At 40.5% G+C, this 27,981-nt stretch overlaps 1 protein-coding gene across 15 annotated transcripts in view; it reads left to right on the plus strand.

The window, feature by feature from the left end:
• GON4L (gon-4 like) overlaps positions 1–27,981 on the plus strand; it is a 61,485-nt gene that overhangs the window by 10,273 nt on the left and 23,231 nt on the right. For 2 of the 15 annotated variants that reach the window (XM_036344967.1, XM_036344971.1), the window contains exons 1-15: positions 7–26; positions 4,134–4,664; positions 7,058–7,249; positions 9,859–10,052; positions 10,960–11,034; positions 11,214–11,264; positions 13,816–13,881; positions 14,195–14,305; positions 15,874–15,993; positions 17,121–17,291; positions 20,073–20,265; positions 24,639–24,740; positions 26,829–26,869; positions 27,516–27,611; positions 27,702–27,805. In XM_036344967.1, the coding sequence (XP_036200860.1) occupies positions 4,160–4,664; positions 7,058–7,249; positions 9,859–10,052; positions 10,960–11,034; positions 11,214–11,264; positions 13,816–13,881; positions 14,195–14,305; positions 15,874–15,993; positions 17,121–17,291; positions 20,073–20,265; positions 24,639–24,740; positions 26,829–26,869; positions 27,516–27,611; positions 27,702–27,805 (2,021 nt within the window). In that variant the 5' untranslated portion in view covers positions 7–26; positions 4,134–4,159. The other 13 variants (XM_036344974.1, XM_036344969.1, XM_036344968.1 and 10 more) reach the window with 13 other exon arrangements.

Here is a 27,981-nt window from a genome sequence, read left to right on the forward strand (position 1 = left end):
CCCCAAGGATAGAGTAAGAAATGCAGGTATGTTATCATGATTCCGATCCCCTGGGCTTAATACAGCGGCGGAATGTTCTGGCTGAGAGGGAGCCCAGGATTGTGGAAAAACAAAATTCTGTATGTCTGCATTTCAGTATCCATTGCCATTATTGTTATGCATTTCTGAGCCCACGAAAGGTTATTATGGAAACTTTCTTAAACTTCAGAAACTCTAAAACTCTGACTCAAGATCAAACCTCCTGATGGATGCACAACTCTGGACATTTACTTAGAACAATTTAATTATACAAGTAGAATGGATGAATTTTGTGGTGTGTAAATTAAAGCTGTTTTTATAAAAAAGACTAATGAAGCTCTAGCCGGTTTGGCTCAGTGGATAGAGCGTCAGTCTGCGGACTGAAGGGTCCTGGGTTCGATTCCGGTCAAAGGCAGGTACCTGGGTTGCAGGCTTCAGGGCGAGTGCAGGAGGCAACCAATCGATGTTTCTCTCACATCGATATTTCTCTCTGTCTTTCCCTCTCTCTTCCACTCTATTTTAAAAAATCAATGGAAAGTACCCTCATGTGAGGATTTAAAAAAAAATGTTGAAAAACAAACAGATAAATAATAAAATAAATTAAAAATAAATAAATAAAAAGACTAATGAAGAATGCCAAAATTTATCAGCGCTGCATATGTCTTTCTTTCTTTTTTTACTTATTTTTAAATATATTTTATTGATTTTTTTTTACAGAAAGGAAGGGAGAGGGATGGAGAATTAGAAACATCCATGAGAGAGAAACATTGATCAGCTGCCTCCTGCATGCCCCCTACTGGGGATGTGCCTGCAACCAAGGTACATGCCCTTGACCGGATGGAACCTGGGATCCTTCAGTCTGAAGGCCCATGCTCTATCCACTGAGCCAAACCAGTTAGGGCTGTATTTCTTTTTTAAAGTGTCAAGTGATTAGGGCTGCTTAGGAGAGAGAGCATGTGCAAACCATCAGATGACCAGAGGCTCTGATATTTGAAACCCTGTGAGCAACAAAACTTTTCCAGGGAAGATACCCATATGCTACAGGTTCAAAAGCAAGCCACAAATGAAACCCCAAGCTTCTCGCAGCCGTGGGAAAACTACGGCCCGCGGGCCAGATCCGGCCCGTTTGAAATGAATAAAACTAAAAAAAAAAAAAGACCGTACCCTTTTATGTAATGATGTTTACTTTGAATTTATATTAGTTCAAAGTGAAAGCATTTTGTAAAATGGCAGAGTCTTATACAGCTATGAGTAGTAGTTACTATGGAGTGACTCCATGACTCAGTGTAACTGCCCTATTGGTAACCCAGGGACTCCTTTCTGAAAATTTCTGAATTCTCCACTTCCTTGGCCCCGTAGTTCAGGTGTGACGCGGCAAGAAGGATCCGTTATCGAGTTAAACTAACGAAGCACAATCCCAAGTTTTGTTTTGAGCAGCGCCTGAGACCGAGTAAGAGGGATATTTCCTTAAAACTTTTTGCCCACACGGACGTGCGAGCCTTGCGGCTTCATCCCGCCCGCAAGTGGGACGGCGCCTCAGTGATTGGAGCGCGCTCTTTGACGTCCTGACGCCGCGCACCGCGACTCGGGGGCGCGCACGTAAGTTGCTGCCGCCGGCTGACTTCCGGTGGCCCCGACTCCGAGTTTCCGCGGGATCAGTCGCTGGTGAGGGGACCGTGTCCCGTGCCGTGAGGCGGGAAGTGGCGAGTGGGAGCTGCACGTCCGGGCGCAGGATGTCCAGGCTGCGGGGGTCGGGTTTGAGAGCTGGCGCGGGGTGTAGGACAGAAGGTAGAGGTCCGAGGGGGTCTAGCCGGGCGCGGGGACTTGGGCCAGTGCTCGGCCCCTGGTAAAAAGCGCAGTCAGGTCCCCCTTTTGGAAAATATCCCCAGGAGGGGCTCGCGCGGGGGCTACCTTCGGATTTGCATTCGTTCACCCTGTTGGTCCCACTCCAGTTCCTAAAAGGTGAGCCGCTTTAGAATTGCTGTATTATTATAAGTGCCGGGAGCCGACCCCTGTACGCTGCTGACTTTAAATGGTAGCTGGCTGTCTTTTCTTTCATTCTTAATTTCCCCCCCACTTTTCTGGACCTCAGTAATTCATCTGCAGAATATTGGACTCGCCTAAGCTACTCCCACTCCCCTTCCCCACTTACCACCCGCCCTTGAGCTTTAATTACCAAGATAAAGGCGTTGGTAGATTGGAGTTGGGGGGAGAGCTCTCCTAGGATCTGTGGAAGCTGAATTAGGGAGGTTTAAAACTAACTTTATAGTTCAGACTCTGAAGAGTTGGAACTTTGCCCTGGCCGGTCTGCCCCGTTGGTTAGAGTACCGTCAGGATACACCAAGGTTTCGGGTTCGATCCTCCGTCAGGTCACATACAAGAATCCACAAATGGATTCATAAATAAGTGGAACAACAAATCAGTGTTTCTCTCTTTCAACTCCTTAAATACGGGAAATTATTTAAGACGGAAAGTAAAATAAAAAAGAACTTCATTTTGCAGTCCTGTAGTCCAAACGTTTATCTAGTGCCCTGGTGGATGGGCATTCAGACTTTGAACATTATCAGTGATGAAGAACTCACTGTAACACAAGGTAACTTATTCTGTTCTTGTACCTGTTTTATTGGGTAAAGTTTTTTGGTTAAAAGTTTCCATATAATGCTTAACTTCGGTCTAAATGCTGCATAAAATAAGCACAGAGTAGGGAAGTTCATGCTCTCTTTTTTAAAATATGCTTTTGATATTTTAGAGAGAGAGAGAGGAAGGGAGAGGGAGAGTGAAACATCAATCTGCTGCCTCCACCGCTGCTGGGGATTGAACCTGAAACCTGGGCATGTCCCTGTCGGGGATTCGAACAGGTGATCTCGGTGCATGGGAGGATGCTCAACTAACTGAACCACACCGGCTGGAGCCACACTCTTTTCCATTCATTCATTCATTTAGTCAGTCTTTACAATAGGGCAGATACTGCCTGGCACTAGGGGTACTAGTTGAAAAAGTCCTTTTCCTGAAAAACCACATAGTTTTTTTGTGGAGGCAGATAGGAAGGAGACAGACAAGAGGCGATTACAAAAGTTATAATTATTATAAAAGAGGTTGCAAACAGGTGCTAGAAGAACATGAAAGAAGATACTATCCAATTTAGGTTAGTGTTGCTCCTAAACTGTGATAACTGGAATTGAAAGCAAGCGTCAGAAGTAACTTAGTACAGAGAACAGTAGGAATCTCTCTTGTTTACAACACAAAATTTCTGTTAATATCGCCTAACCTCTTTATTTATTTGTTAATCCTCACTCGAGGATGTATATTTTTTTCCATTGATTTTTAGAGAGAGTGGAAGGGAGGGAGGGAGAGAGAGAGAAAAACATGGATTGGTTGTCTCTTGCATGACACCTGGACTGGGGCCAGGAATCAAACCTGCAACCCAGGTACATACCGTTGGCGGGAATCGAACTTGTAGCCTTCGGTGTGTGGGCCTGTGCACGCTCTAACCTCTGAGAAACACTGTCCAGGGCAGGGCCTAACCTCTTTAAACAAACACATGTTACTTTTGGATTGTTTCTGTTAATGGAAATAACCTGTTTATGCAAATAAATGGAGAACATTTATTGATCTAATAAATTACTATCTAGTGATGTAACTGCTATTTTTAATTTAGTTTATGACTGAAGAAGCAGATTCAGGTTAAGTAGTGTATAGAAGGTCACAAAGCTGGGGAGAATCAGACTTGGGAAACAAATCCAGACAGTTTGACTCTGTTTGGTCTCAGCATCGTGCTATTCTACCCTCCTGATGGTAATAATAATAACTGACACTGATCATTTACTATGTAATTCTTATAACAGCTCTTATGAGGTAAAAACAGTTCTTTTTTTACAGTGGAGGAAACTGAAGTTTAGAGAGGTTAAGTCACTAAGCAAGATAACTTACTAATCTGCAGTAGAATTGGGATCTCAGGCACTCTACCCACTGTCTGTCCACTTCCACCTAATGGAAATAAGGTGCATTTGATATAAAGTACTGTGTTCACGATTGAATATGAGTAAGTGAAAATATATTTGAGGAAGTATCATAGTTAATATGAAGGTGGTAAAAACTTGCTTTTATCCTTTCAGGATGGAACAAAAGTAGGACTTTTAAAATGTTGCCCAGTAAGAAGAGAAGAACTTCAGAGACTGAGTTCCCACAGCATCAGGGCAACCTGGAGGAAGAGGACTTAGACCTAGAGTCAGCTGTTCAACCAGAATCTGATCAGGTTAAAGACTTGGGGTCAGTGTCACTGGCCTGGGGTCGAAGTCATGGTAGTGCAGCTGGTTTCGAAGTTGAATCTGTGCAGGATGCAGGAAATCAGCTTGGGGTGGAAGATCCATCTTTGAGTTCCAGGGTACTCACCCAGGACACAAATGCAGCAGTTCTAGAAGCTGTTAATGTGGCCGTCTCAACCGGAATCGCCCTACCTTCTTTGGAGTCTTCCCAGCCCCTTAACATACACATTGATAAAGAAAAACTCCATGCCACTGGTTCAAAGAGAGGGAAGAAAATGACACTCAGGCCTAAGCCAGTTACCCAAGAAGACGGAGGTGATCCTCTTATCACAAAGGAGCCTTTTTCAGGAGAGCCTAGTGAAGAAGTCAAGGAAGAGGGAGGTAAGCTATGCATGGTCTTGCTATGTTTTTCTTGTCAGCGGTTTGGCATTGTCTTTGCCTTTGCTACTGCACTCTTGCAGTGCTTTTACAAAATTTAGTTTTTTTCTGAAAGGGGATCTTGATTTGGCATGGAATTGGAATTGCAGAGTTCCGAAGGTCAGCAGTGAACTTTATGAATGGGTGGAGGTTTTCTTCTCCCCTCCCATTCCTTAAATCTTCTGTGTCCTTTTCTTTCCTTTCTTGTCTGGAGGTATGAACTAGATACAGCTTTTTGTGATTTGGTGCATATCTATGACGTGGGGCTTGTGGAGGAGGGTCAGTGGCTTAGAGACTACTGCCTGGGGCATTGGGAAAGGCTTTACCTAATCCTTAGGACTTGAAGGATGAGTTGCAGTTTGACAGAATGATGGCATAGGGTTTCATAGGCCAACAGTAGTCAGCTCAGATGTCAGAGGCAGAAGAGGATGGTGACATTGCTTGGAAGAAGTGGTGAGAGATGACTTCAGAGTGGTAGATTGTGCTTAGATTGTGAAGGGTTTTATTTTCCATGCTCAGGTGTTTGAGCTTTTCCTATAGGTGATAGCTAACCCTATATAATAAAAGGCTAATATGCAAATCAACTGAATGGCAGAACGACCAGTTGCTGTGATGTACACTGACCTCCAGGGGGCAGACGCTCAATGCCGGAGCTGCCCCCTGGTGGTCAGTGTGCTCTTACAGGGGGAGCGCTGCTCAACCAGAAGCCCTGAACCGGGCTCACGACTAGTGAGCCCAGTGGCGGTAGCGGGAACCTCTCCCGCCTCCTTAGCTACTGCTGGCTTAGGGTCTAAGCCAGGGGTGGGCAAACTTTTTGACTCGAGGGCCACAATGGGTTCTTAAACTGGACTCAGAAGGAGGAGCTGCGGCCGTGTTTCCTGACGTTGCCATGTTAACACTGCTGCTGGTGAAGGAGCGGAGGGGAGAGCAAGAGAACCCTCCGCTCTTTCGGCTCCGCGGGCCGGATAGAACAGCCGAACGGGCGGATCCAGCCCGCGGGCCGTAGTTTGCCCACAGCTGGTCTAAGCCATCAGTTGGACATCCCCTGAGGGCTCCCAGACTGTGAGAGGGGCAGGCCAGGCTGAGGGACCCCCCCACCAAGTGCATGAATTTCATGCACCGGGCCTCTAGTTGATGCATAAAAGAAGCAGAAGACATAGTTCTAACCTCAGGAAGCTTATAGTTTAGTTGGAAAGATAAGACATAAACATTTGGAACAGTATAAGACAACATGTGATTAATTTGTGTGCTGTGTTTGTGTGGGAATTTAGCAGGGCTTCAGAAAGAAAGGGCAGATCAAGGTATTCACAGCCATGCTGTTATCCCCTTAAGACCTTATAAAGAATAGAGAATAAAGAGTATAATTTAGACTTGACAAAGAAATAACTAATGTTGCTCAGAGACTGCTGTGATTTAAGGTATCTGGATTGGGGGATGGTGAAGCATGCTGTCATAATGGGGAACATATTTGAGGGGATGATTGTTAAATTTCTTTCTATAAACTAAGTTGTAATGGTGACATGAAGACAGGAAGAACTGGAGAAAAATACAAGATTAGAGTGCTAAACAAGGAATGGATAATTAAGTAGGGGTTCAATGTCACTTAGCTATTGAGTGGAATCTAGAGATTTTTAAAAAAATTAAATTTATTGGGGTAACATTGGTTAGTAACATGGTGCAAATTTCAGGTGTAGAACTTTATAATATGACATCTGTCTACTTATACCACCGAAGTCTAGTCTTCTTCCATCACCATGTATTTGACCCCCTTTACCCTCTTTGTCCTTCCCTCCCCACTTCCCCTCTGGTAACCACATTTTATAATGTATATCATTTATAGTTAATTAAATGTGATGTTAATGGTCGACTATATAAATTGTCCCTTTGTCATCAGCAATATAACACCTCCCCTCCCCCCATATGAATCTGATTTTTCTATCTATAATAATAAAAGCATAATATGCTAATTAGACCCTACGACCTTCCAGACGAAGCCAGGGCTGTGAGGGAAGCCCAGGTCCCGGGTGCTGGGGGAAGGAAGGCTTACTCTTGCATGAATTTCGTGCATCGGGCCTCTAGTAGGAAATAAATGCATAGCTCTCAGTGTAATAGAGCTAGAAAGACCTAGCAATTATCTACTTCAGTTCCCTGACATTATAGATGAGTAAATTGGATGTGAGCATATTTCAATATTTTTTTTAGGACACTGTCTTTAAGAGAGAGGAATGCCTGTATAGTATAAGCATCATTAACAAAGTTATTTACCTACAAAGGACTTTATAACAAGATCCTGATTTCTACAATAGAGTATGACTAAGAATGGTGAAAGTGTGAAGCAGTGTTTGTAATTCTTCCAGGAAAACCTCAGATGCATTCTGGAGAAGAGATGCCTTTATTGCCATCAGGCAGCCACTCTGTAAAACTAGGAGCCCAGCCTAGGAAATCGTCTCAGCCAGATGCCTGTGCGTCTCCTCAAGGAAAGCCATTCAGGACTTCAGATCACCAAGCTGAGGAAGAGATAGAGGATGATGGACTCTTTATTCCAATGGGTAGGCTCTCTTTTTCTTTCCTTTTTTTTTTTTTTTAAATTAACCCTCTTTATTGAAGTATAATATGCAGAAAACTGCACACATCCTAAGATATAAAAGTTTATTGAATTTTCAGAGTTTGAATGCACCTGTGTAGCCAGCAACCAGATCAAGAAAAGAATATTACTGCCCTGGCGGGTGGCTCAATTGGTTGGAGTGTCAGCCCATCCACCAAATGTTTCCAGTTCCATTCCCGATCAGGGCCCATGCCTGAGTTGTAGGTTTGGTCCCCAATCGGAGCATGTATGGGAGACAGCTAATTGATACTTCTCTCTCGCATTGATGTTTTTCTCTTTCTCTCCCTCTTTCCCTTTCTCTCTCTGAAAATAGATGAACATTTCCTTGGAACATTCCCATTTTAAAAAAAGGAAACCGAGCCCTAACCGGTTTGGGTCAGTGGATAGAGCGTCGGCCTGGGGACTGAAGGGTCCCAGGCTCAATTCCGGTCAAGGGCATGTACCTTGGTTGCGGGCACATCCCCAGTAGGGGGTGTGCAGGAGGCAGCTGATCAATGTTTCTCTCTCATTGATGTTTCTAACTCTATCCCTCTCCCTTTCTCTCTGTAAAAAATCAATAAAATATATTTTTTAAAAAAAGGAAACAGAATATTACCTGTACTCAAAAGTGCTCCCTTTAAGTTATTACCAACACCTTACCCCTGGGTAACCATTATCCTGACTTCTAGCAGCATAGATTGGTTCATCTGTTTTGTACTTTGTATGAATGGAATATAAAGTACGTTGTGTGACTGCCTTTTTTCACTTAACTATATATTTATGAAATTGGTCCACATTGTTTCATGTATTTGTAGATTGTTCATTTTCTTTGCTATGTAGTATTCTGTTCTTGAATGTTCTACATTTTCTTTATCCATTCAACTCTTGCCCTGGCCAGTGTGGCTCAGTTGGTTGGAGTGCACCGAAGGGTTGTGGGTTGGAGTCCCCGTCAGGGCACATACCCAGGGTACAGGTTTGATCCCTGGTCAGGTGCATACAGAAGGCAACCATAGATGTTTCTCCCTCTCTCTCTCTCTAAAATAAAAACAAAAACAAAACACTCTTAATGGACATAAGGATCATTTCTAGTTGTAGGCTACTTTGAATGGTGCTGCTGTGAACATTGTACTGTAGATCTCCCGATGAGCATATGTACTTTATTTTCGTTGGGTGGAATTAATAGGTTATAGAATTAGTCCTCCCTAAAAATTCTTTGAACTATATTTTTGTGCAATATAACACATACAAACAAGTAAATAGACTTCTTTATTCAACTTAAGTGGCTTTAAATGAACCCCTGTGGTTTCTTTTTTCATATATTGCAAATTACTATGTAGGTTAGAAGTGGTGATAGTGAACATCCATGTCTCATTTCTGAAATTGGGGTAAGGTGATCAGTGTTTCTCCATTATGTATGACAATAGTTGTAGGCTTTTTACTTCTTTATTTTTTAAAACATTTTTAATTTTAGAGTAAGGGAGAGAGAGAGAAACATCGATTTGCTGTTTTACTTATTTATGTATTTATTGGTTGATTTGTATTTTCTGTTAATCCTTGCACAAAGATATTTTTTCCATTGATTTTTAGAGATGGTGGAACGGAGGAGGGTGTGTGGAGAGGGAGGGAGGGAGTGACAGAGGAAGAGAGAGAGAGAGAGACATCGATGTGAGAGAGATACATCAATTGGTTACCTCCCGAGCGCACCCCAACTGGGGCCAGGGGTCAAACCTGCAACCCCAATATGGGCCCTTGACTGGGAATTAAACCTAAGACCCTCTGGTGCACAAGCCAGTGTTCTAACCATTGAGCACGCTGGCCAGGGCAGGAAGTTTTTTCTTTTCTTGGTTATATTTGTGCCCCTTTCTTGTAGAATGGAGATACTTGGTATCTTTTTGTGTGTGTGTGTGTACCTTTTTTGTGTAATTCAGAGTGGAATTTTTATAGCTTTGCTCCTTGTTTTTCTCTTTTCTACATTGAATAGTAATATGATAAGTTACATTTATATAATGTTTCATTGATTATATAGCACTTTGATATATATTATTTAACTTAATCTACGTGGCTTTCCTGATGGGCAGATATCTATACTTTATAAAAGAAAAAACGAGACTATTGCCAAGGTTACCCTGTTAAGTTGTAGAACTGGGCCACAAACCGAGGGTTTTCTATGCGTTATCTGGGCAATGTGGAGTAATAATTAAAACTGCTGACTCTAGAGCTGGACTGCTTGGCTTCAAAACATGGCTCTGTCATACTGCCTCTTCAGAAAGTTTCTTATCTCTTAGCCTCTGTTTCTCCACCTGTACAGCGGAAAAAAGAACAGTCTGTATTTCATAAGGAGTAAGTGAATTAATACATATAAAGTGTGTAGAAGACTGCCTGACAGAAAGTTAGGTATTATTACTAGGACAGTTCTGTCACCTCCACCATTACCACCACTGCCACAGCATAATCTTCGATTTCCAGGGCCGGACAGCTGGCCGCTTGTTTCTCTTTTACAAGGTTGCCTTTTGGGGTTACGTTCGGGGAGCAGTTGCTTTGGAGATTCTGGTGATGTTCTTGGTTTATTTGCAGAAGAGCAAGACAGTGAAGAAAGTGAGAAAAGGCAGAAAAAGAAAAAGGGTACCAAGAGGAAACGAGATGGAAGGGGTCAAGAAGAAGGGACTTTGGCTTATGACCCAAAACTGGATGACAGGCTGGACCGTACCTTAGAGGATGGCGCCAAGCAGCACAATCTGACAGCAGTCAATGTGCGAAACATCCTTCACGTGAGTAAGACTGGGACGGCTGTGTAATCAGCATGGAAATTTTCTATGGAAAGCAAATAAAAGTACTCAGGAAATTCTTGACTCTTGGTATGTGAGTTACTAATTTTGTGAGTTACCTATGGCAAAACATTTTACATTTCAAGATAGATTTCTCTTTGTACTCAGCACACATTTGAAATCTGAACAAATGTTAAAGAAGAACTTAACTGGGGAGATAAACTGTTCCTCTGCTGCCTTCACTGATTCGATTGTTTACTGTATTATTTATTAGATTTGAAGATGATGATGATAATGTTTATACTGGATTTACTCTTTTGTGGGTTAATATGCCTGACAAGATGTCCAGTTAACAGTTTGTAGTACTTTGCACATATGCAAATGCTGTTGTTCAATATGTAGCAACACAGCTATTTACAAAACTTTATTCGTTTCTCTTAAGCATATAGTTACCTTAGGATTTCCTCTTTTTTTAAAAAAAATATATTTTTATTGATTTCAGAGAGGAAGGGAGAGGGATAGAGAGATAGAAACATCAATGAGAGAGAATCATTGATTGGCTGCCTCCTGCATGTCCATATTGGGGGGGATTGAGCAGTCCAACCTGCGACCCTTCAGTCCGAAGGCCGATGCTCTATCCACTGAGCAAAACCAGCTAGGGCAGAATTTCTTTCTATGTAATCCATTCTTATTCCCCGTAGCAGTTAATAAGCTGTTACATTGCTTGAAGCTGTGTGTTTTTATGCAAAACTTGCTGCTTTGCTTTTAGTTGCCTTGCATTACCCTAATCTGAAGCTGTTTGAGTATATAGCTCTCATTTGTCTCTACATATGTCTAGCAGAATTACAGAGATGAATATTATCGAGTGACACATCTTTGTTGCATAATGTGAAATTTTATCTTTCTGCAGGAAGTAATCACAAATGAACATGTGGTAGCGATGATGAAAGCAGCCATCAGTGAGACTGAAGATATGCCAATGTTTGTGAGTAGTTAATTGTCATTTTTTTAACGTCATGGAACAAAGCTACCTGTAAACTGTCTAAGTGTAGGAGGCCACTTGGAGTCTGTAAATAGTTTGGCAGTTGGGGGCAAAGTTAGTATCTCAAAATTCAAGAATCACATGATGATTTTTATTGACTCTTCTCATTTTCCCCTCTTTAGGAACCCAAAATGACACGCTCTAAACTTAAGGAAGTGGTGGAGAAAGGAGTGGTGGGTGTTCTGTTTTCTCTTTATTGTTTACTTAGGTTGGTAAATAATATCTCATTTCAGGTTATTTGTAGAGGAAAAAATATAGTGATTCTTGTGGTCTGAGTTTGCCTTAATGAAAGATTTGTAAAAGACAAGTAAAGGTAGAATATATGAAATCATCAGCATAGCTTATTTTTATTTTAGTTGATGTGAAAATATTACTTCTTTGGAACTGGTAGGTAGATAACCGTTTAGAATTGTTGAAAGCAAAGAGAGGTCAGTTGTTCCATTCATGTATATGTGGCAATGTTAAGTATTTCTCATAGTGTGTCCTGGGGACCACTGCGTCAATATCACCCTGGTGTGGGTTCCCTCGGGAGTCTTACTAAAAATGCACGTTCTTGGGCTCACCTCAGACCTACATATCAGCACCCATGAGTAGGGCTGGGGTTATGTATTATTGAAAACACACTAGTTTGTTCTTTTGCACACTGAAATTTGAGAACCGCTTGAAAACTTCTGAAGTATTTTGGTATAGCAAGGTCTTTGATGCTTGGAACCGTGTTACATCATGCTTAAACAAACACTTGTCCAGTTTATGGTTACCTTCTGTGACAAGGCAGGTGATAATCTGAGGGAGTCCGTTCTATCTCTGGTAGTGAGGAAGATGGACCCGAAATACATACTGCAGTTTTTATCTGTTTTTCCAGTTCTGTTTCTTGCAACCCTGTAGAAGAAATGTCTGTTCTTCTTCCACGTGACCTTTCCTCTAGTCGAAGAAAACTAGCATCTCTTTTTAAAAAAATATGTATTTTATTGATTTTTACCGAGAGGAAGGGAGAGGGATAGAGAGTTAGAAACATCGATGAGAGAGAAACATTGATCAGCTGTCTCCTGCACAACCCCTACTGGGGATGTGCCTGCAACCAAGGTACATGCCCTTGACCGGAATCGAGCCTGGGATCTTTTCGGTCCTCAGGCTGATGCTCTATCCACTGAGCCAAACTGGTTAGGGCTGAAAACTAGCATCTCTTGTTGTAACATTCTTTTCTTGCTAAATGTCCCCCAATATTTTATTGGTCTTTATGTGATATAGCTTTGAGTACTTTTATCGATCACCCTTTTCTTCTGAATGTACCTAGTTTGTCTGTATCCTTTTAAAAGTATGCCAAAAGTGGAATCTACTGCTCCAGATGTGTTTTAACTAGTACAGGTTAAAGTTAGGCTATCCCCTCAATGTTCCAGATACCATATTTCTTTTGATGCAGCCTGCTTTTTGACAGCCACATCATATTTTTTAATTTAATCAACTAACCCTGTTGCATTAAGTGAACTAACATCTTCAGGAAGTACACAAATGAACATGTGGTAGCTATGATGAAAGCAGCCATCAGAGAAACAGAAGTTATATGAAGTCTACCTGACATATAGAGTGTAATTGATATTACTTCCATATTTGATTTGGAATAAAAGGCCAAGGAGATCTAAATCAGATTCTGGATTATGCTTACCAGCCACAAATATAGGTGTAGAGAAGTGGAACAATCCAAGACTATCGTTTATGTGGAAGAGCAGGATTAGAGTTCCTCTTGCTTGTTAATGCTCAGTAGACTAACTCCAATACGCTTCCAGATGCTGCTTTGCCTTCATGATGTATGTGGGAGTAGGGAAACTGATTGGTTCAGAAACAAACTTGAGAAAGGGTGTGGCCCTGAATCACATCATCCCCTTTACATTTTGTGCGGGCCTAGCTACACAGAGCTAGGTAAGTGGCTAGGACATGGCAGTGCTGAAACGTGGAAAACCTGAGGCTCCTTGTAGAGATAGAACCTAGTGGCCTGTTGGATTTTGTTCATAAAATGATTTTGATTGGGTCACAAGTAAATAGTCAAGAAATTTCCTACTCCCTGGCATTTTGTCAGCACTATGTAGGAGCTTTAAAAAAATTATTTTAAAATCATTTTCCTCCAACTCTACTGTTTTAAAACATGAAAAAAGTTGAAAGAATTTTAGTGAATCCATATTCCATCTAGATTTAACAATTGTAAAATTTTCCATATTTGTTTTATAACTGTCTATATCTAGCTATTGTTTCTTCCTATACTATTTGAAAATAAGTTGTGGACAACTTGACACTTCACCCTAAATCCTTTCATAAGAACTTTTCCGGGCCTGCTTTTTGGAGGCATTCTAATGGTAGATTTATGTAATTGACTAAAAAAAAATACTGATGTCAAAGGCTACTGTCACCTATAATATTGTAGTTTACAAGTAGTTTTCATATTCATTATTTCGTGTGAACCCAAGCTGTGATATAAAGTAGACAAGACAGCTACAGATTCTTACCTGGCTTAAGGCAGAAATGCTGATGATGGAAATAGTTTTCTCACCTTTTCTTCTGTCAAGCTGTGACAAATATTTGAGAGTATACCCTCAGGGATAATCAATACCCCTAGCTCAGGGCAGCTCCATGGTAGATAAATGGCTCTTTGTAATGGTAAAGAGAAAGTAAAAATGAAAAACAGTCTGTTCTAGGCAAGAGAACTTAATTACTTCTATTCTTTGTTGGTAGGTAATTCCAACATGGAATATTTCACCAATTAAGAAGGCCAATGAGATTAAGGTAAACTTGGAAGAGGTAATTCTTAATCTTTTCCAGAAAGACTTCATCAGTTTTGAAAAATAAGTACTTTTTATTTGTTAACATTTTGGGGACTTTTAAATTAAACTCTTAAAATTCTAGCTTTAATTTTTCTTCTGTTCTATTAACTGCTAGGTTTGACTTTCTTGCTAGGAGTCTCTCTAACCCCTGCTTCTTATTACTTGCTTTTAGCTCATTGTGCTCTTAGGATTTTTCCCCTCCTGCTTTGTCTTTTCCCCCTTATTTTTCAAATACATGTGGTTTATATTTCCTATTTACTTCATTTCTTTCTGTAATTGTATTTATGAAGCCTCCTCAGTTTGTGGATATCAACCTTGAAGAAGATGATTCCTCAGATGAAGAGTACCAGCCAGATGATGAAGAAGAAGATGAGACTGCTGAAGAGGTCAGTGGTGACCCTGTGAGTGTTGATAATATAGAAAAAAAATTGGCTCAATAAGGCAGAGTGTATTTCCTTCCTTTGTAATGTCACCTGTTCTATAGAGAGTATTGAAACACCATTCTTTTTTCTACTCACTTTGCATAAATCCAAGTCTGAGAGGTATTTTCACACTCTTAATTTTGTCACATCTTGTATTATGAAATATAACATGTAACCTACAGAGTTGTACATACAGTAAAAATATACAGCCTAATTACAATGCTAATTCTCATGAAACTTCTCCAAAGTCATTAAATATAGTATTGCCAAGATACCTCTTATTTGCCCTTCAAGATCATAATCATTTCTCTTGCCCTAAAGATAACCATTATCCTGACTTTTTGGTAATTACTTCCTTGTTGTTGTTGTTTTTTTAAATATATTTTATTGGGATAGAGAGTTAGAAACATCGATCAGCTGCCTCCTGCACACCCCCTACTGGCTATATGCTTGCAACCAACGTACATGCCCCTGACCGGAATCGAACCTGGGACCCTTCAGTCCAAAGGCCGACGCTCTATCCACTGAGCCAAACCGGTCAGGGCCCTTGTTGTTTTGATTTAATATTTTTATTAATTTCAGAGAGGGAGAGAGAGAGAGAAACATCAGTGCTGAGAGAGAAAATCATTGATTGGCTGCCTCCTGCACACCCCACACTGGGGATTTAGGCTGCAACCCGGGCATATGCCTCTGACTGGAATTGAACCCGAGACCCTTCAGTCCACAGGCTGAGGCTCTATCCATTGAGCCAAACTGGTTAGGGCTTCTTGTTTTTCTTTATAGCTATGTTACCTAAATTTGCAGCTCTACACATTACAGTTCAATTACTATTTTTAATATAAATGGACCCATAGTGCATGTATTTTTTTTTTTTTTTTTGGTAGAAAAGCAAGCAAGAATTTATTGATTGCAGCAAAAACACACTTAGGACAGTGAAACAAGGAAGGACATTGAATCAGCAACAGGAGACCCCAGGCTTGGCTGCTTTGGCTCACTAGGAAGTCAGAGAAAAGGGCTCTTGGAGACAGGTAGTTAGCCCTGGAAGAGGTGCTGCTGCCCATTTCTCCCTTGGTCACAAGTCTCCTGGGGTCCCTTGGTGTTTAGGAGATACATACCTGTTGGGGAAGGAGAAGGGGGAGGGATTGGCATGGTTATATTCCTTAAAGGGAGAGGGTCTGTATTCTTTTGTGTTTGGCTTTCTTTTTTAACATTAATCCTTTGAGATTCATCTATCTTATTTCTTTTAGCTATAGTAATATTCTATTTCTTTTTTGGTAATATTCTATTTCTAAATGTGTTGTTTGACTTGTTTATAAAAGGATCTTTGATAAATGCCTTATAATTTTACGAAGTTTGCATTGCTGATGAGCATATTGATCTGATGATCTCTGTTCCCACTTTCAAAATATTAAGCTTTTATTTAAAAGTATTTTCTCTTACTCTGACTAATTAAATGATAATTTGTGATTCATTCTCTTGAGATACTTCAAACTCAGTGGAATAAGGTAGAGGCATAAATGTAAAAGTGAACCGGATATGTTTTGTAGAGTTTGTTGGAAAGTGATGTTGAGAGCACTGCTTCATCTCCACGTGGTGCAAAGAAATCCAGACTGAGACAGTCTTCTGAGATGAATGAAACAGATGAAGAGAATGGCATATTATCAGAGGTAAATCTGCATCATACAAAAGCGGTGTTATAACTGTGTGAATTCTAAGCTATTACCCTTTGCCAAACATGAATCAAGATCCATAATCATGCCAGGATCTTCCTGGAATTTTTAACTGGTTATTATAACTGTTTCAATTCCAAAGTCTCTTGAATCAATGAACATTTTAACAGCAAACTGAACCCAGTGATAGGGAAAGAGCTTTTGTGATGTCTGATTAAGGGACCAAATATGAGTGACTAACAGAGTTTCTTTTTTTCTACTCTTCTCTTTTTTATACCAGTTTTCTAATATTGTCCTAAAGTCATTTTTATAACATTTCCCACTTTTGGTAACCTAAGTAGCATCCTGTTGGTTTCATTGGATGCTGGAAGCCGATCCACCCTTGCTGCTTGACACAGTCGCTGCAGGGAAGAAACATCTGCACAGCTTATGTTTCAAGGGACCTGGTGTATATGGCATATGTTTGCTCCCCCTCTTAACACTATGTATTTTAAACGGGACCACCTCCCGAGAAAGGTTGTTTCCCCAGGTGAGGATTTTTCCCTGGAGTTAGGGAGGGAATAAAATCCCTTAACTAAGTGCTAGGTGGGTAATTAATCACTTTAACTATGAACAATCATGCTTAAGCTACATAATCTTTACTTAGGATAATCTCCTTCAATTACTTCCTTGTAGCTTAATAGAACAATAGAGTAACCTTGGAATGGAGATAAGAAATGCCCTAACCTTTGGAATAGAATGGATAGGATTAAAATCAACTGCTATAAATACAGATGTAACACCACAATAAAGAACAGAACTTGGCTGGAGAACCTGACTAGAGAACCTGGCGAGAGAACCTGGCTATGATGATCAACTGAACGCTGCCTCCCTGTCCTTCCTTCTTCGCCAACTCCATCCACACCTTTGGGAACCCCTGTACCTGCTGGGGCTGGACCCCAACAATTGGAAACAGCATGAAATCTAATTAAATTAATATACTTGACAGAGTCTTTGTTTTTATGTACCTCCATCACATCTATCCAGATGGGTCCAGAAAGATCATTAGTATATGAAAGATATGCCTCCCTCTCTCCTTCCATCCCTTCCATTTATTTTTTAATGTGCTTGCATCTTTTAATCAGGCTGAGAAAATTGCCACACCTGCCATCAGGCACATCAGTGCTGAGGTCGTACCCATGGGGCCTCCACCCCCCCCAAAGCCCAAACAGACCAGAGATAGTACTTTCATGGAGAAGTTGCATGCTGTGGATGAGGAACTGGCATCTAGTCCGGTCTGCATGGATTCTTTCCAGGTAAGTGTGGCTTATTGGTTAGAGTGTCACCCCATGCACCCACGGGTCAAGGGTTCTATTCCCGGTTCAGGGCACATACCTGGGTTGTAGGTTTGATCCCCAGCCCTGGTCTGGGCATGTGCAGGACGTACCCTATTGATGTGTCTTTCTCACATTGATGGATGTTTCTCCCTCTCTCTTCCTCCCTCCTTCTCTCATTCCCTCCCTCCTTCCCTTCCACTCTCTCTAAAAATCAGTGGAAAAAATATCCTCAGATGAGGATTAACAACAACAAATCTTTTTTAAAATAATAAATCACTGGGAAAGTCAAATGGAGTAATTTATTTTTTGCTCATGTTGGGAAGAGAGAAGGGACGATACTACATTTTGATATGATAAGTAAAAGTTATGAAATTGTAGGTCTTTGATATTCTTTTTTATTTGTACTATTTTATTGTGAGAATGGCAGCTCCTAAGGAAGGAATAAGGTATGTGAAAGAAAGCATTTTTAAATGTGGAACATAGCCCTAGCCAGTTTGGCTCAGTGGATAGAGCGTTGGCCCGTGGACTGAAGGGTCCTGGGTTCAATTCCAGTTAAAGGCACATAACTTCAGTTACAGCTTGATCCTTGGCCCTGGTCTGGGCGCATGTGCGAGGCAACCAAATGATGTGTCTCTCTCACATCAGTGTTTCTCTCTCTCTGTCTCTCCCTCTCTCCACTCTCTTTCAAAAAATCAGTGGAAAAATATTCTCAGGTGAGGATTAACAACAACAAAGCCTCTTGAGGAGGTAACATTTGAGCTGAGATCTGGATGAGAAAGAGCCAGGCATGTATAAAAGATCTGGGGGAAAATGGTTCATTCAGAGGAAATAGCACATTTAAAGCCCCTGATTCATAAGGATCATGGGAAGTAGTAGTAGGAGTGGGGTCAAAGAGCTAGGCTAGAGTGTGGGATCATGAAGGTTTTGGAAAACCATGATAAAGAATTGAGAGTTTGCCCAGTCTGGGTAGCTCAGTTGTTTTGAGCATCATCCTGATAACACCAAGGTTACAGGTTCAATCCCTGGTCAGGGCACATATAAGATTCAACCAATGAATGCATAAATAAATGGTACAACAAATCTTAGTCAGTCAATCTCTCTCTCTCTCTCTCTCTCTCTCTCTCTCTCCCTCCCTCCCTCCCTCCCTCCCTCCCTCCCTCCCTCCCTCCCTCCCTCCCTCCTCTCCCCTCCCTCTCTGCCTCTTTCCTTTCTCTCTAAAATGAGTAAATTTAAAAAAATGTTCTTTTAAATAGCAACCCAATTCAAATATGGGAAATATAGGAAGGAGTTAGAGGAGGATGAACAACGAAAGGGAAGGGATTAAGATGTACAAATTACTAGTATAAAATCAGTCAAGGGGAATATAGTCAACAGTATGGTGTCAGATGGGTATTAGACTTAATGAGTTAATCACTTTGTAAGTTATATAAATGCCTAATCACTATGTTATATACATAAAACTAATACTGTATGTCAACTATAATTGAAAAATTAAAAAAAAATTTTAATGGGCAAAGCATATAAATAGACATTTCTCCAAAGAAAATATGCAATGGTCAATAAGCAGTGAAAAGATGCTCCACATTTTCAGTCATTAAGAAAGTGCAAATCAAAACTACGATGAGATATCACTTCGTTACCACTAGGATGGCGATAATAAAAAAGATGTTCGGTAACAAGTGTTGACAAGGATGTGGAAGATTGTGGAACCCTCATATATTGCTGCTGGGAACATAAACTGGTACAGCCACTTTGGAAAATGGTTTGGTGGTTTCTCAATAATTACTGTATGACCCAGCAGTTCCTTTTCTAGAGAACTGAAAACATGTCCATGTAAAAATGTATACACAAATGTTCACAGCAGCATTATTCATAATAGCTCCAAAGTAGAAACAAATGAAGTTTTCCTCAAGTGATAAATGAATAAACCAGAAATTGTATATCCATATAATGGAATATTATTGTGCACTAAAAAGGAACACAGTTGTGATACATTCTACAAAATGAATGAACTTACATTAAATAAAAGAAGTCAGAGACAGAAGGCTACGTATTGTATGATTCCATTTATATGAAATATCTAGCATAAGCAAGTCTTTAGAGACAGAAAGTAGATAAGTGGTTAACAGAGACCAGAGGCAGGTGAGAATGGGGTGGGGAGTGACTGCTAATGGGAATTGGATTTTGGGGGAGGAGGATGATGAAAATATTCAGGAATTAGATACTAGTAGTGTTGATGATTACACAATTCTGTGAATATAGTAAAATCCACTCAATTTTATACCTATAATGGTGAATTTTTTTTTAATGAAAGGATCATTTCTCTTTTTTTGAAAAAATACATTTTTATTGATTTCAGAGAGAGAAACAACAATCATTGATTGGCTGCCTCTTGCACACCCCCTACTAGAGATTGAGCCTGCAACCCAGGTGTGTGCCCTCACTGGGAATCAAACTGTGACATCCTGGTTTATAGGTCAGTGCTCAAACACTGAGCCACTCTGGCCTGTCTTTAATGGTGAATTTTATGACATATAAATTATAGCTTAGTAAGCTGTTTTAAATATCCTTGAAATTTGGTTTTAAGACTTATGTCATTGTCCTTAAAGTTTCTCAAAGAATAATAAACCCAAATTGTTTAGAGAAGAGACTTTGTCGTTTTAGCTAAGAAGAGACGCACACAGGATATGATGAGGTTTGAAGAATTTGGAAGCATTAGGCATTCAGTGACATGTTTTTATTTCCTTCTCTATTGGCTAGCCAATGGATGACAGTCTCATTGCGTTCCGAACCCGCTCTAAGAGGCCTCTGAAAGATGTTCCCCTGGGACAACTAGAGGCAGAGCTTCAAGCTCCAGACATCACCCCAGACATGTATGACCCCAATACAGCAGATGATGAGGAATGGAAGCTGTGGCTTGGGGGACTCATGAATGATGATGTGGGGAATGAAGGTAAGTAGTTTCACTTGCATTTACTATCTACTCTGTCTACTTTCTCTGTGGTGAAATTTTCATTAGTTAGAAGCTTAAAGAAGGTATTTTTGGTTAATTGAATTTGGTATTTATCAAGCAATTTATTTTAAACTAGATGCCCGGTGCACAAAATTCATGAACTCGGGGTGGGGGGGTTGTCCCTCAGTCCAGCCTGTGCCTTGAGCCCAGCTTCTGGCTGAGCAGCGCTCCCCCTGTGGGAATGCACTGACCACCAGGGGGCAGCTCCTACATTGAGCATCTGCCCCTGGTGGTCAGTGTGTGTCATAGTGACTGGTCATTCCGCCATTTAGTCGGTTTGCATATTAGCCTTTTATTATATAGGACTAGAGGCCTGGTGCACGAGATTTGTGCATAGGTAGGGTCCCTAGGCCTGGCCGGCCATCAGAGCTGATCTGTGGGGCCACTGGTGAGCCCCTGCTCGCTCCCGCCTTGGCGGGCCTGGCGCTATCTGCTCGCCGACCCCACCCCCACCACCCCACCACCACTGCCGGTTGGGGCCTGTGGGCTGGGGACAGCTCCTGCATTGAGCGTCTGCCCTCTGGTGGTCAGTGCACATCATAGTGACTGGTCGTTCCGCTGTTCAGTCGATTTGCATATTACGGTTTTATATAGATAGGTTAGTATGTAAATTCCCCTCTCCCCCCTTTTTTGGTTTAGAATCTTTGGGATTCTTGAATGCTAAGAATCCTTCCCTGAAATATAAATGCACACACAATTTTATATACCCTCCCATTGGAGTGCATTGATTCACTTGACTGTTGTGTTAAGGTTCTTTGTGATGCAAGTGAAAGAATCCAAACTCCCACTTGCAAGAAGGTCAGATGAAACCAGACTTTGCTAAAGGGCAGAAAAACCTGCAGTAGAGTTGAGACCCTGTTAAGGCCTCCTTTCTCTATAGCCTTCATCTCTACTTCTTTTTGTCAGTCAACTCCATTGTTAAACCTGTTTTATCCTGTGAGGCTTGTACCATAGTCATAAGCACACTTTACTTCTTGCATTGTCCTCAGATCAGAAGGACTCTCTTCTACAGGGTCCACTTGGAAAATCCAGGGGAGCAGCTCAGATTGCCTTCGTTTGATCACGTGCTCAGTTTCTTGGTGTTGCGTGGGATTGATAGGAAGGCTGTTTCATCATGGAGTTCTCTGATTGGCAGAACCTCATAGAACAATGTGGTTGGAGTATGTAGTTGGTCAAAAGAAGTGATGGTGTTTCCAGAAGTGAGGAAGGAGTATTAATGAGACAGAAAATAACGTTGACTACAGTCATACGTCGTGTAAGAATCCCTACCATAACCTTTAGAATATAAGTAAAAGTTCTTAGTTTAATACTGTGAAATTATGTTATTAAAATTGGTGAGTTTTAAAGTGTACTGTAGTGGAAATCAGGCATAATTTAATTGTTTTGTACAATACATTTCTGTAGATTTAGAAGATATGAGGTTGATTTCATTTGTAGTGATTCCAGATGTTGTCATATTCTCTTTTTTTAATCTTCACCCAAGGATATGTTTTTCATTGATTTTTCAATATGTTTGTCAAATAGGTATTCAGAGAACATTGGCTGACCCATTTGTGTGTTGTAGGCAGAAGTTGCCTATTGCAGCCGTAACCGGTTTGGCTCAGTGGATAGAGCATCGGCCTGCGGACTGAAAGGTCCCAGGTTCGATTCCGGTCAGGGGCATGTACCTTGGTTGCCGGCACATCCCCAGTAGGGGGTGTGCAGGAGGCAGCTGATTGATGTTTCTCTCTCATCGATGTTTCTAACTCTCTATCCCTCTCTCTTCCTCTCTGTAAAAAATCAATAAAATACATTAAAAAAAAGAAAAAAAGAAAAAAAAAAAAGTTGCCTATTGCAGTTCTTGCACCCAAACCAGATGGGTGTGCAAACAGTAATATCCGTATGTTATAGGTTCTTTCAGTGCTTTCATTATTCAGCAGTGTTGGAAAAGGATCTGCTGTGAAGAGACTTATGAAGAAAGGACTGTAGAGATTAGGAAGACAGAATTCCATTCCAAGGATTAAAGAAATGTTATTGGGGAGATAAACCCACAAATGCATGAAAAATTTGACATTCAAATAGCTACGTATAAACAATGCAACTTAATATTTTATAAATTAGTATTAATATTGAGTAAAGAATATAGGTTAGATGAAGTTTAATCAGTACAGACTTTTCAATGATTATGGACCAAAAATGTGTATATATTTTTATTTTTAATGGAAGATTTTAATATGAAAAAGTAAATCGTGAAAGGGTACAAAGTAAAGAGTTCTATTCTTCAATCTTTGTTAATACTTTCTAGATATTTCCTGTGTATTTAATCAAGCACATATTTATCTCAAATATTTTTTTTTCCACTAAAGGAATCATACTGCACATATTGTTCTGCCTCTGAAGCTTTGTTTCTTTCACTTAATTCAGTTAGATCTATTTCCATTGTAATACATAGACATCTTCTACTCTTGCTTAATGGCGATGCAGTAGTAAGGAATTTAGTTTTCTCATTTGGTAGATTTTTTTAAAAAATTCAGTTCCTGCCTTAGCTGGTTTGGCTCAGTGCATAGAGCAGCGGTTCTCAACCTGTGGGTCGTGAACAATGAAAATACATGCTGCATATCAGATATTTACATTACGATTCATAACAGTAGCAAAATTACAGTTATGAAGTAGCAACGAAAATAATTTTATGGTTGGGGGTCACCACAACATGAGGAGCTGTATTAAAGGCTCGCGGCATGAGGAAGGTTGAGAACCGCTGGCGTAGAGTGTCAGCCTGTGGACTGAAGGGTCTCAGGTTTGATTCTGGTCAAGGGCACATGCCTGCGCTGGGTGCTTGTTCCCCAGTAGGGGGTGTGCAGGAGGCAGCCGATCAATGATTCTGTCTCATCCATGATGTTTCTGTCTCTCTCCCTCTCCCTTCCTCTCTGAAATCAGTAAAGAGATATTGGAAAAAGAAAACTCAGTTCCTCCGTTGCACTAGCCACATTTCAAGTTCTCAATTTCTACACGTGGCTAGCGGCTACCGTTATTGTACAGTGCATATGTAAAATGTTTTCATCATTGTAGAAAGTTCTCTTGGACGTCACTGATCTAACGTTGTCCCAGGACCCGGCCAGTGTGGGTCAGTGATTAAGCGAAAACCTATGAACCAGAAGGTCACGGTTTGATTCCCAGTGAGGGCACATGCCTGTCAGGCTTGATCCCCAGTAGGGGGCGTGCAGGAGGCAGCCAATCAGTGATTCTCTGTCATCATTGAGGTTTCTATCTCTCCTTTTCCCTTCCTCTTTGAAATCAATAAAAATATTTTAAAATAAATAATTTAAAAAATAATAAAGTCTCAGAAAAATACTACCATAATATAACAATAGTTCAGTGACTTCTTTCTAACCTCCTGGTTCATAGGTCAGTGCTCAAGCACTGAGCCACACCTGCTGGGCAAACAATTTTTATTGAGAAATGGGGAAGGTATCATAGAGAAAATTATTAGGGAGAAACACAACCACATTTCTGTCCTAACATAACAAATGCTTATTATATTTGTGTATTTTTAGTTATTTTTGAGTCCTAATATAGGGATATAATTTTTGAAACTTAATGATTATTATATGTTCTTATATTGTGTTTTTTGTCATGTATGTATTGAACTTTTATAGAATGTTGCATCTTTGCATTTTATATTATAGTCATTTCCTAATTTGGGGGAATTAGATTTATTCCTTTTTTCACTATCAATGCCTTCATGAGTTTAACAAAAGTATTATTTTCATAAGATATGCACTAATCAAAGTGAGATTACTGAGATAAATTATATGTTCAGTTTTCTGGCTTTTGTTGCATTTTGACAGATTTAAGCCTTGTTTGGGGGACGGAAGAAATTTGGCTTATTGGAGAGAATAGGTGAGATGAGTCAGCTATAGGAAGTGATCTGTGCAAAGGCATAGAGGGAAAAAAATTATTTAAAAACTTAAGGACTGCCAAAACCGGTTTGGCTCAGTGGATGGAGCGTCGGCCTGCGGACTGAAAGGTCCCAGGTTCGATTCCGGTCAAGGGCATGTACCTGGGTTGTGGGCACATCCCCAGTAGGAGATGTGCAGGAGGCAGCTGATCGATGTTTCTCTCTCATCGATGTTTCTAATTCTCTATCTCTCTCCCTTCCTCTCTGTAAAAAATCAATAAAATATATTTAAAAAAAAATAAAATAAAAAAAATAAAAACTTAAGGATAAATGTACTTTATTGGAACAGATTGTCATAGTGCTGAATATCTTACATTGTCACTAAAGAGAAGAGTTGAGAGTTGAGAATGAGTGTCTGAAACTTTGTGTTTTCTAGATGAGGCGGATGATGATGACGATCCAGAATATAATTTCCTGGAAGACCGTGACGAACCAGACACAGAGGATTTCCGCACCGACCGGGCAGTGAGAATCACCAGTGAGTCTGTGTTTACTATGGGTCCTGCTCTTGACTGTCCTATCTACATTTGTTCACTTTGTATATTTTTGAGGGTTAAGTTTGCACTCCATTTAATCTAAGACATTTAAGCTTCCTCTATCCTATTTCTGTAAATCTTTAAATATAGGTATATATTCAGAAAGCCTATCAGTCGTTCATTTACACATCCCACAGTTATGTATTGAGTCCAGTATTTGGCAGGGATTATACTTAGGATACCATAATGAATAAAACATGGCTGTGTCTTATAGGTGACAGTTTAGTAGGGGATACAAACAGAAAACATTATAATAGCCCTAGTCAGTTTGGCTCAGTGAATAGAGCATCAGCCTGTAGACTGAAGGGTCCCAGGTTCAATTCCAGTCAGGGGCAGGTACCTGGGTTGCAGACTTGATCCCCAGTAGGGGGTGTGCAGGAGGCAGCCAATCAGTGATTCTCTCTCATCATTGATGTTTCTCTCTCTGTCTTCCTCTCCCTTCCTCTCTGAAATCAATAAAAATATATTTTAAAAAAAGAAAACATTATAATACAAAGTGATAGGTGCTATAATAAGTTGTGTATAAAGTATGCTAGTGGCCAAAACCAGTTTGGCTCAGTGGATAGAGTGTTGGCCTGTGGACTGAAAGGTCCCAGGTTCGATTCCGATCAAGGGCATGTACCTGGGTTGCGGGCACATCCCCAGTAGGAGGTGTGCAGGAGGCAGCTGATTGATGTTTCTCTCTCATCGATGTTTCTAACTCTCTATCTCTCTCCCTTCCTCTCTGTAAAAAATCAATAAAATATATTTTTTAAAAAAAGTATGCTAGTGGCCTAAAAGAGGGTATAATCTAGTGTATGGTATGAAATTAGGGTGGGAGGGCTTAGGGAAGGATTCACAAGATGAGGTGTTTTTTTTTTTATCCCAGTTTTGAAGGAGGAATAGGAAATTTATGGCAAATGGGGGCAGAGAAGGATATTATAAATATAAGAGCATCTATAAACAGCAGAATTGTGAAACAATAATAAGTGTGTTGGGAAAATAGTAAGTGGTTGGTATAGTTGTGTGAGTGAGTGGTGGTAGAAAAGGATAATCAGTGTTCAGAACTTGAATTTGAGAACCTTGAATTTGAGTTTTGATTTATCAAAAAGGAGAGAGAGCTCAAAGAGTTTTAAGTAGGAAATCAATAGGAACTTATTTGGATTTTAGAAATACCATTTTGGTAAAATGCCGGTTTAATATAAAGAGAACAAGATTAGAGGCATGCAAAGCACATCACTTGACTTGAGTCATTTGTTTGAAAAATTACTTCATTGCCAGTGATGAAAAACATATTTCAGAAATTACTGATTTTTTTCAATATATTTTACTGATTTTTTTACAGAGAGGAAGGAGAGGGATAGAGAGTCAGAAACATCAAAGAGAGAGAAACATCAATCAGCTGCCTCCTGCACACCCTCCACTGGGGATATTGCCCGCAACCAAGGTACATGCCCTTGACGGGAACCGAACCTGGGACCCTTCAGTCCGCAGGCCGATGCTCCATCCACTGAGCCAAACCGGTCAGGGCAGAAATTATTGATTTTTATTGCATTCATTAAACACCCACTATTGGTCCTGAGACCTCATCAGGACAATTTTTATTATTACTGTTTTTTTATATAAATATTTTAAAGAATATTTTATTTCAGAGAGGAAGGAAGAGGGAGAGATAGATACATCAATGATGAGAGAGAATCATTGATTGGCTGCCTCCTGCATGTCCCCTACTGGGAATTGAGCCAGCAACCATGGCATATGTCCTGACCGGGAATTGAACTGTGACCTCCTTGATCATAGGTCGAAACTCAACCACTGAGCTACTCTGGCTTCACAAGAATAAGACTATTTAGTTTGCTCATGTATTCCAAGTATCTAGAACAAGCTTGAGGCATAGTTGGTATTCAGTAAATGTTTTTGAATAATGAATATTAGATATATATGATGATTTTGTCAAATGCCTTGCTGAAAATAACATACATTGTTTTCTTGGAATTCTCTCTTATGAGATTAACTTGTGCTCACAACATATTGTTTGGGTTTTCTTGCAGAAAAGGAAGTGAATGGACTGATGGAAGAACTGTTTGAAACTGTGAGTAATGATCCTTGAGTATGAATTCGGAATGGTAAAAGTGGATTCTTCAGCAAGCTCTGTCTTTTTGGTCCGAGGGCCCCTGCCTCCAGAATGGCATTCATACAAAGCCAGTTCCCCCTTTAGCCCACCCAGGAGAGAATATAATGGCAGGAGAATATTGGTAACTAACGAACTTTGGTTATCCATTTATAGATAATTCTTAGTAAACTTTACTTGCAAACTTTGGAAGGCCTTCCCAACCATCATTTGGTGCATCTTTAAGATTGCATACTAGTTTTAGATTATTCTAAATCACATAGTTACGCCGAAACCGGTTTGGCTCAGTGGATAGAGCGTTGGCCTTCAGACTGAAAGGTCCTAGGTTCGATCCCGTTCAAGGGCATGTACCTGGGTTGCGGGCACATCCCCAGTAGGAAATGTGCAGGAGGCGGCTGATCGATGTTTCTCTCTCGTTGATGTTTCTAACTCTCTCTCCTTTCCTCTCTGTAAAAAATCAATAAAATATATTAAAAAAAAAAAAAATAAATCACAGTTACCTTGCTCATAAATTTGTCTCGTGAAAGATAGTTATGATCACTGTGAGTTATCCATGCTCTGTCCTTAGCTGTACAGACTGACCAGTTGAGAGATTTTTTCCCCCTAGGGTAATAGTGGAGTCATCCCATGTGCAGGGCTGTGGAAGTCCTCAAGTGAGAAAAATACTCTGATGCAAGCTCTTTCTGAGTGCCAGCATTATCCTGTAAGCTGTAGTGATTAATTTCCCTTCTCACTGCTGCAGTGACTTCACATGCTCGTTCCCCAGGAAAACGCTCCTTTTCCTTTTCCTCAGTTCCAAGATGAGATGGGATTCCCCAGCATGGAAGATGATGGTCCAGAGGAGGAGGAACGTGTGGCTGAGCCTCGACCTAACTTTAATACTCCTCAAGCCCTACGGTAGGCCTGTCAAAGACTTTGAAACAGAATAGAGAAAAAATGTCTTCTGAAAAGGTTTTCAGCAATTTCAGTTAATTCCCCAGCCCTCGGCGGGTGTTAGCTGTCAGGTGAATAAGTCTCCTTATGATGGGGCAGTGCAGCTATAGACCATGCTGCATCTGTTTGGGAAGGGAGAA

The sequence above is a fragment of the Myotis myotis genome, unplaced genomic scaffold (genome assembly GCF_014108235.1).
Source record: "Myotis myotis isolate mMyoMyo1 unplaced genomic scaffold, mMyoMyo1.p scaffold_m19_p_18, whole genome shotgun sequence".
In the NCBI taxonomy this organism is placed as follows: Eukaryota; Metazoa; Chordata; class Mammalia; order Chiroptera; family Vespertilionidae; genus Myotis; species Myotis myotis.